Below are 10,066 nucleotides of genomic sequence, written 5' to 3'. Positions count from 1 at the left end.
GATGCCATGGAATCGGAAAATACGGAACCGGTTCTGAACAGGAACCGGTTTTCGATTCCCATCCCTATTCCCCGTTTATCACTTTTCTTCCCTATTTTCTCTCCTCCTCCTCCACCTGAAACCTTTTTAAATATAGTCTTAATTAGGGCCCCAACTAACAAATATTTTGCAAATCTATTAATCTATCGATTATTTTTTCAAATAATAACCGGATAGCAAAAGGGTCTTTAAAGAAGACTTTTTATGAAATTAAACCCGGTGAAACTAAAACGTTTCACCTTGGATAGAGCATTGAGAGATGAAAAAGATTTTTTTTTATCTTAAATGCTAAATGTTGATATATGTTTTACAATCTTGGTATAATTACTGCTCTAAATGGGTTGCTCTGTCAGCTTAAGGCACGTTTTACAGCCTATATATTCTAGTTAATGATTAATTGAATGCTAAATTAGTTGATTATTTTAATAATCTATTAATCACGATTAATCCAATTGTTTCAGCGGTAATCAGGATGACGACATCAAGCAGCTTAAGCATTCATAATGAAATACAGTTTGGCCCCACGGGGAAATACTTTTCAGATACATTTCATACAGCAAATGATACGTGGAACTTGAATGGTTTCAAAGCTAAAGCAGCAAAATCACATAAAAAAAACATTAAATGTTTTTTATTCAAATTATAATTTTAAAGGATTAGACACTGCATCTAATTAGACTTAACTGATGAATCACAGCAGCACACTAGTGTTATATCAATACCAGGGTGAGCACATTTTGATTTCTAATAAAAATGACATTTAGCTTTGCCTTGATATATGATGCTACTTACTAATTTAAAACATGTATAATTAAAGCCTCCTCAGTATCATAAAATTATGATTTCTCTCTATATATACTTCTCAGAAGCTAATAAACATACTTAAATATACCTAAAATAGTGTCAATGGTTCCAAAATTAAAATAGGAAATAAAAAAAGAATCTGGAATGAAATAATTATATAAATCAATCAGCAGAAAATCAATCTGCAGATTTAAGGACAGGAATTTTCCCTTATAATTAATCTATCAGTCTTAAATTTGACCTATTTAATTATTTAGTTGATTTAATAACTGCCTGTAAAATAGAATAAAAAAACAAACAGTAAATTTTACTTCAACTTATTTAAGGTAATGTTAATATGGAGCAGCTTACACACAGAAGCTCCAACTACTATACTTCATATACCTGCCCACTTTTAGCCACTTAGAGAGGCTGCCTGTCACCGTGGCAACATATTTCTCCTTCCCACGATTTTTGTTTTCTCTTCTGAACTCCTAATAGCTTCCTTTATACGAGTCCATCACTAACGGCAAGGTTTTTTTTTTTGTATTTTTATTAAACTGCAAAATACAATTCCAAAACAGAAAAAAAAGCAATTGAACACATGCCATACATAACGTTTTTATAAGACAAAAAAAAAAAAAAATGTAAACAATTGAAAGAATCAAGAAGAAAAATCAAATAAAACAAACAACATAGGTTGCTATCAAATCTGAAAACTTCAAGGCTTTGTTATTTTCCAGTAACTTAATTGAGGCATGAAAACTTTTAATATAAATTTTGCAGCGCTTGGAGATTTGGAGAAACTTGTGAATAAAGAATTTTCCAATAATGATGGCGCATAAAATTTCGTTTTGAAAAGTAATGCCAAATTTAACTGCTTTATATTCAAAATGATATTTAGCGGCATTTAAACACTCCCTACAGCAGACGGTGGTGGAGCATCTGGAGGGAGGCGGTGAGAGGATGGAGGAAGGAGACGCTGCCCAATCTACATAAAAAAAACCCCGCAGACTTAACAGTTAGTGCAGATTTTTTATAGTAAAAATGATCATCTGTGCTACTTTTAAGAGATATTAAAGATTAGTTTTGGGGTGTGCAGGTGGGGCAGTAGTTAAAGACCCATGTACGGAGGCCTTAGTCCTTGACGTGGGGGACCCGGGTTCGAATCCAGCCTGTGGTCCTTTCCCACATGTCTCTCCCCCTCTCTCATACCCCTGTTAGTCCTGTCAGCCTATTGCCCATAATAAATGAGCCACCAGTGCTGTAAAAAAATCATCCATCCAGAGGTCACCATCCCCCCATTAAACTCCAAATTGAACCAAACTGGTCTAATTTTTCTAATGCTTCATTTGTGCTGCTTTTTAAGAAATTATTATAAGGTTTCAGACCAGACGTCATGACACATATCCCCAGTTCTCGCGGCCAACTTGTACGACCCTTCGGCTGAAGTAAATATAAACAATGAACAGTGAGGAGAACAAGTCCTGGTTTTATTTTTATTGTCTCTATGGTTCACAGCAGTTCATGCAAACTGATCCTGTCACTGAATGTTGACACCATCTGAGCAGGTCCACCATCATTTCATTCACTCAGTTTCTCAAGAAACTAAATGTTGGGGTTTAGAAATNTGGTCTAATTTTTCTAATGCTTCATTTGTGCTGCTTTTTAAGAAATTATTATAAGGTTTCAGACCAGACGTCATGACACATATCCCCAGTTCTCGCGGCCAACTTGTACGACCCTTCGGCTGAAGTAAATATAAACAATGAACAGTGAGGAGAACAAGTCCTGGTTTTATTTTTATTGTCTCTATGGTTCACAGCAGTTCATGCAAACTGATCCTGTCACTGAACGTTGACACCATCTGAGCAGGTCCACCATCATTTCATTCACTCAGTTTCTCAAGAAACTAAATGTTGGGGTTTAGAAATAATTTTGTTCATCCTTTTCTTCAGAACTGCTTTTATGCTTAAAGGTTCCTAAGAAGTGTCCTTTATCCTCATGGCTGTTGATCTAAAGAAAAAGGGTTTATACAGGAATGAGTAACTCTAATTTAATGCTCTTAGAAATCATTTTAATGCCATCAATAAGTAACCATGACTCTCAGGTGTATATATATATAATTTTATTTCAGTTTAGTATGGGAAAAAAGTCAGAATTCTGACTTTAATCTCAGAATTCTGACTTTTTATTGTCAGAATTTAGTCAGAATTCTGAGAAAAAAGTCAGAATTCCGAGAAAAATGTCAGAATTCTGACTTTTTTCCCCATGTTAAACTGAAATAAAATGTAAAAATCAGTTAACTTTTTTTTCTTTTTCAGTGGCCCTAATCCTCTTCCGTATATATATATATATATATATATATATATATATATATAAATAAATGACATGGCAAAATCCTTCGTCATCTTTACTGTCAACAGGCTGCAGCCATGTCCCGAATCGATCCGCCCCAAGCTTCTTTTCCAAACAGCTTTACGATCAACCGGATGCAGTTCTGCACAAACACGCACAACCAGTTCTATCTGACAAAATTGTTTTTGAAACTTGTTTGAATAAAGCATTTTAAATGCAACGATAATCACATTTAATCAATTTTAATGCCAATTAAGGCATTATAAAAAAAAAAAAAAAAGATTTAATGACTTTTAATGACCCATGGAAGACCTGAAAAATGCAGGGATTCAACTCAAGCAAATTTTTCTGCTTGTTTCTTTAATCCATGTTTTTCCTTCTCCTGCTTCCCTGATGTGTTTGGATCCTTTCCCATTAGAAGCCATAAAAACAGACGCTCGTTAGTTTTTTCAGTGTCATTTAATGCAATCTCACAAGTTGGTGAACAGGTACAACTTCGTCGCTCACTGTACTAAACCAAACATCCATTGATAGTATAAATAGCCAACCTAATAATAGTACACATTTTCAAATACATAAAATCATCAAGTATGCAAGTCTTAAGTTATGGACATCAAATAAAAAGGCATAGACATTACCGCAGATGTTGGAAGTCCAGTTTGAAGCCAAAGTCGCTTGAAATGAAAAAGAAAAAGTCAAAAATTTGGACATGGCAGTGAAACAGTAAACAGAAGGTCTGATAAATAAAAGAAAAAACTTAAAACCGTTGAACTGATAAATATGAAAGTAAGGTAACTTAAGTTAAAAGGGAATAAGTTTTACTTCCTGCACAAGACAAAGGCAACAGGTTGTTTTTTTTTTAGTTTTTTTTTTAATTCCAAGTAGAAAAATGAAAGACCTTTTCCAGATGCCAGAGGGAGGTGACTCCTGGCATGACTGCCTCGGTTTCACTTCAATGGTAAGGCATTTATGAACGATCCGTGTGATCTGAAGGAAGGCATATCTCTTTCTACTCTTGAACTCAAAAACAGTAAAGGAGGCGGGGGGGATTAACTCGTCTAGACTTTTCTGTAACACGTTTTTTTTCAATCAATGCAAATGTAGCGGCCAATTAAAATCTTTGGGACACAACAGCGACGACTAGAGATCCAACATTTCACAAAGATACAACTCAGCACTGCCCTTCCTGGTGGTGGTTTCTTCTTTTTTTTTCCTCGGGCAATGTGGTTCACACAACTCGTTATCCCTCAGACACATGATTTATTTAAGCCTTGAGAGGGCAATTCATTACAGCACGGAGGTTTTTCAACATAAAATACTTTCAACACAATGACCCAAAGGAAAAAAATAATAAAATAAAGAGCAGGAAATAATCTAACCTGCCGGTAGCAAGCTAGCAAGAAGGAAATGTATTCATTTTTTTAATCAGGTATAGAGGGATATTGGGCTGGCGTGGCAGGAGGTTTGGCTCTACTGGATGCAGCAGTTATTGCGATGGCGCAGGCGCATCTTTGGACGATATTTCTCCAGGTAGAAGAGCTGCTTGCTGTTGAATGCTCCTCGACGCTTCCTGGAAAACAAAAAAAGACCAACAAAACAAAGTTCTTTGTATTAAAGTGTTTGATCACATCAAATTTTGCCTTCATGGCGGCTCATATCCTCTGCCTGGAATTGCTGGACTGACTTACTGTCGAATGAACTGGACAGCGTCCTCGTATTTCATCCCACATTCAATCAATGCAAGGGCCACCAGAACAGGAGCTCTGCAGGGAAACACCAGACATTAACACAGGCGACTGCAGATCAGGAAGGCAGAGGTCCAGGTTTTTATCCGATTATGGAGTCATTTCACATTTAATGTTGCCCTGAGTGCTAAAACAACAAACATTCGATCCTAGTAAGAATATATGGGAAGTGGAAAAATTAACAATCAGGTAAAGGTAAATAAAAAAAAAAAGCTTCTTAATCTGGTTAGGAATATTTTAAGGGCAATAACAGCTGAAAACCACATATTCAAGAACATAAAGCACAGTGTAAAGATAAAGAGTGGGTGCTATGGGTCCATTTGTACATAATCAGACGTTTAGAGTCATGAAAGACAAATTATCAGACTTTTCTTTTAAAAAATGCAGGTTATACAGGGCTAGATGTTAACCATTGCCCGATCTCCCGGGGCAAGTAGTTTTTATTGGTGGGAGAGTACAAATTTCATTGCATTTGCCCGCCGGGCGAGTGCAATGATCGCAAAAAAAAAAAAAAAATATTTATCACTCAAAGTTACTTTAAAATCACCGACATTTACTGAAAACGACCCATCTTTGTTGTTTTGTACACATTCTCGCGTGATTTTCCACTAGATGGCATTATTCAGCTCTTGGGGAGAGAATTCTGCAGAGCAGCAGCTGGATGATGAAATTAATCTATACTATAATACACACTAGGTTAGAAATGATCAGTCAGGGATTAGGAAAATAATAATAATTGTATGCGCACAGTGTAAATATTTCTATCATATGGCAGCCTTCTGTACAGTGGTCATACATTAAAAAATGTTCATAAAATTTTTTTCTCTTAGACATTGGATTGGTACATTTAAATGTTATAGAGCTAAACATGTTAAATTGGTGAGTAGTAGTAGTGTAAGTTTTTCACCTGTCAAGGTTTTTTTTAGATTTTTAACATTACAATTTATATTTTTCCAAGCACACAACAGTTTTAAGCAAAGTTTAGTTTGAAAAGAATGTGCAGGAAGGATTGAAAAGCATGTTAACACGGTGAGTTCATTATCTGACGCATGCATATACACACACCAGGAACCTGGAAACTTACTGAATTACAAAAAAAACATTTAAAAAACAAACATGTTTCATTGATATATATACAAAAATGAATATTAGGAACAATATTTATCAAACATTATACTGGGCAAGTAAAAATTGTCTCTGGGAAAATGAAATGTGAAAGTAAAAATCCTTAACGTCAACCCCTGTTATACCTTTAAGTATTAAATGGTTAGTCGTGCTTTTTTGAAATGTTTTATATTGATACACCAGTAGCTCACCACAGTTGCAGACAAAGGTTTTTTTTTTTTTTAAATGGTGTTCTATTTTTGTCAATTTTTTCTCTCAATTTGTTAGGGGCGATTGTACTTTATCTGTGGCAGCCCCAAAAATGTGGAACAACCTTCCATGGCAGATTAATTCTCTAGTTCTTTGTCTGATTTCAAATCACTCTTAAAAGCTCGTCTCTTTGCCTTTGCTTTCTAAACTGTGTGAGATGTTGATTTTAGTTTCTGATACATTATTTTAAATTACTTTTATAGTTCTGATTTTAAGTTTGTCTTTTATGCTTGTATGGTTTTTTTCAGTCTGTGTAATGGTTTTATGTTGTTTCACTTTACAGCACTTTGATCCTTTGAGAAATTTGAAAGTGCTTTATAAATAAAGTTGGATTGGTTAGTAATTAAAGAATAACAGCGCTCATGTCCTCAGAGGGGTAAATACGGAAGGGATCAGGCTAAGCTTTTTAGGTTGTCACGGCGAAGTTGTAATGATAATATAGAAAAGTCCAAAATCCAGTGTGAAAAAAGCAAAAAATATTTGCTTTTAAAAGGGACTAAGATAGAATTAGACTGGGAATACGGTTTAAATGTTTGTGTTCACTGAAGTAGGAGCTAAAGCTGCTTCCTTATTAACACTGGTACCAGTGATAGTGTTGCTATTCTTAGTTTCCACAGCAGGGAGGGGGCAGGTCCAGTTCCACAGGGAGGGTTATCCTGCGACCCTCAGATGTGTCCTTGGTCCAACATTCCTGCTTAGATCAGTGTTATTAATATCTGTTGGTTTCTGACCATCGCTTTACCATGAGGCATTAAGGGGCAGTCAGGCTCTATCTAGTGGATACTGTCTGGCTTTTATGTAGTTCTGTTGTTCTGCCAGCAGATGGTGCCATAGCTGTTTATGTCTGCACATGATGCCTACAGCTGGAATTTGATTTAGGATCAAAAATGACCATCTAAGCACTACAAGGATGGAGCCTTGGTGTATTTAACCTTATTTAATTGGTTAATTTAATCCAATGGTTTGATTTTTTTTGTAGAGGAATATTACATGACTATTAGAATTTATTTGAATCGCGTGACTACAACAGTAAACATGGGATACATAGCAGCTGTGTCAGCGCAATAACACGACAGCTACTGATGTAAGAACTGAATCAGTTTTGGTCATTATCAAGTAAATGAGGAATGGAATGATATCAGCTCTTTATTTATACTAATTTATCATCTAACCTACCTTTAGTTTTACCAGACAATGAAAAGAAGGAGAAATTTTATGTTTCTTTTAAGGCTGTAGGTTCATATATAAGATGTCAGAGTATTTTCCTCTTTCAGGCATCTTTAAACTTTGCAGTGATCATATCACTTTGGTTCTTTAACTGGGTTCAAGGCGCCAATATCAGCACATAAAGCTTGTTTGAATGAGTAGCGTTGCAGAGGTCAATGTTAAAATAAACATAATTGTAAAATTGGATTTTGAGGAATTTAAGTGGTCCAAAAAAAATAAATAAAAAAGTGTTAACCCAGGTTTACGTTAATGGAGTCCAGCATAATTTCGGCAGGTCAAACCTCACCTTCCCAGTCCTGCCACACAGTGGACAGCGATGCAGCAGCCAGGCTCCTCTCTGAACTTCAGCTTCAACAGGTTCAGCCAATCATCCACAATCTGGTTGGAGGGAGGAGCGCCATCATCAAACGGCCAATCCTGGAAGAAGATATGGTGGGTGGGGTAAAAACAATGCGGAGTGGCAGGTTGTCAAACTGGCATCAAGTGAGGCGAATGTAGCTCTAGAATTGTGACTCTAACTCATTAATTGAACACCACTGAAGTATCTGGTTAGGTTTATTTCATTTAATAAAATACATAACATAATTCGTTCGTGTAACAAACAAAACTGTGAATGAAAGGGAGCAGAAGGAATAAAACTTATAATATATGCGCCCTATTTGAAAAAAGTAAAAGTGAAACCAGACAATGCAGTGAGGTTTTCTCTGGGTTCATTTATTCAATAAAATAAAGCCACTCTTTCCATTTCATCCTCTGTACAAGATGCCATCAGAGGGAAGCTCCTCCCAATGTTCATCAGACCCTCTGAGAAGTTCGTTGCATCAAAGATGAAGCAGCAGATGCTATTTTGCGTGCTTAATTTAGAGGCTTCCTTCCTCCCGTTGCAATGGTGAAAGGCGTTATCTGTAATCAGCTGGTCAGTCGATCTTATTCGCTCGAGCTAAACTCAGAACAGATTAGATGCCGACTTTAGTTACCCGATTTATATCAGCGGTTCTAAAACCGAAAACTCAGTGATAGAGAGAGTAGAACTATTCAGGGTAGGAGAATAAAGACCCTCAAATGACCTAAACATTTTTCTAAGAACAACATGATAAAATAATACCGCAGCTACTGAATAGATCAGTTCAAAAACAGGACTGGACTTACCAGAACCTGGATCCCCTCTTTTACAACAAGGGTGGCATCATAGGTGGCCTCACAAACTCTCACCACAGTGGTGACTCCATACTTCTTCAGCTCCTGTAGGAAAAACGACGATAAGACAATCAGTTACAGCAACATTTAGCTTTAGCATTTCCTACTAGCTCTTATGTCTCTCACTCTCATATAGTTAGAACCTTTAAAATAAATTAAAAAATGCATTGTGCCTCACCTCAATGAACTTGTTCAGGGTGGCGTTGGTGGGGTTGTGGGTGATGAGGAACCTCATGTTTTTGTAGGTGATCTCAACAGGGGCTGGTCTGTTCATTCGAGCCATTGTAACGTTGGTTTGGACGACAAAATGTAAACGTATTCCAAAAAGCAAAAAATAAAATCTACAAGTGTAAACAGTTAAGAGGGAATGTAAAACACAAAAGGTCCAAAGAGCTTACAGGAAGCTCGGAAACAAAGATCCCCCGGTCTTCTTAAAGTTGGCAAAACAACAGAAATGGCGGGAAAGTTTAAGAAGGTGCCAGCTGACAATATGGCAGGCAACTAGAAAAGGAACTTAAAATCCTCTCTTTTGGGATGAAATCAAAAGAAAAGAAAGTTAAAAAATAAAAAAGGCTGGTTCCACCTTGAGTCTGGCGGGTGGAAGCCAACGAGGGCAGTGTGCAGCAGGTGGAGTTACCCCATCCAGGCTGAATTATCGCTGGTTCTGGGAGGTCTCCCGGTCCTGTGAAGTTTCCAGGGTCCCTCCGGTGGCTCAAGTATGTTATGTGGATGGCAAGTTTGGCTGTTCACTCGTCTGCATAGGCAGCGTGCTGAGCCTGGCAGTAGTCTCCACTGCCCTTCAGAAACTCCATAAATGTGCGACCCAGAACACCACAGAACTGCTGTAAGAAAACAGACATAAATAAAAAAAAAATAAAAAATGAAGATGCATGATAAAACACAAAGTATAGCACAAAATGTTTGCCTTGAGATAAAACCTAAATTCTGCTTTGATTTTAAAGTGCAGCTAGTTCAAACCAGTGTTTTGATTATGTGAACATTCTGTTAAAGACGTTTTTTGGAACAGAAAAGCGTACTCCAAGTTCCCAGGGTCGCGTTTTCTTTCATCCCACCTCCACAACTTTGTGATGCATACTTTACTAGGGTAAGTACAACTTCAAGAGTTTTATAAGCGACTTGTTAAGATCATCAAACATTAAAAACAAACAGCTGAATTTTATGCTTTGCCATTCACACTCAAAAATATTTGACCTCGACAATAATGAAAGGCTTTTCACTGAAATGGCATCACTTAAAAAGAGACCAGAACAAAGTGATGAGGGCAATGAGTACTAATGCTCCAAAAGAAGGTGCATTGACAGCAGCTGCAACTTTTTAATGCA

General features: G+C 36.7%; 1 protein-coding gene across 2 annotated transcripts in view; it reads right to left on the bottom strand.

Moving 5' to 3' along the window:
* Window positions 1-3,620: 3,620 nt before the first annotated feature.
* The window catches only part of ptp4a1 (protein tyrosine phosphatase type IVA, member 1), a 13,582-nt gene continuing 7,136 nt past the window's right edge, over window positions 3,621-10,066 (bottom strand). The window contains exons 2-6 of one of the 2 annotated variants that reach the window (XM_015396475.1): window positions 8,902-9,565; window positions 8,676-8,768; window positions 7,813-7,943; window positions 4,869-4,943; window positions 3,621-4,750 (exon numbers count right to left, since the gene is read on the bottom strand). In XM_015396475.1, coding sequence (XP_015251961.1) covers window positions 4,651-4,750; window positions 4,869-4,943; window positions 7,813-7,943; window positions 8,676-8,768; window positions 8,902-9,006 — 504 coding nt within the window. In that variant the 5' untranslated portion in view covers window positions 9,007-9,565 and the 3' untranslated portion in view covers window positions 3,621-4,650. The remainder of the gene's footprint in view (window positions 4,751-4,868; window positions 4,944-7,812; window positions 7,944-8,675; window positions 8,769-8,901; window positions 9,566-10,066) is intronic. The other variant, XM_015396477.1, reaches the window with a different exon arrangement.

The sequence above is a fragment of the Cyprinodon variegatus genome, unplaced genomic scaffold (genome assembly GCF_000732505.1).
Source record: "Cyprinodon variegatus isolate N-32 unplaced genomic scaffold, C_variegatus-1.0 Scaffold800, whole genome shotgun sequence".
In the NCBI taxonomy this organism is placed as follows: domain Eukaryota; kingdom Metazoa; phylum Chordata; class Actinopteri; order Cyprinodontiformes; family Cyprinodontidae; genus Cyprinodon; species Cyprinodon variegatus.
This window is presented reverse-complemented; position numbering and strand designations above follow the sequence as displayed.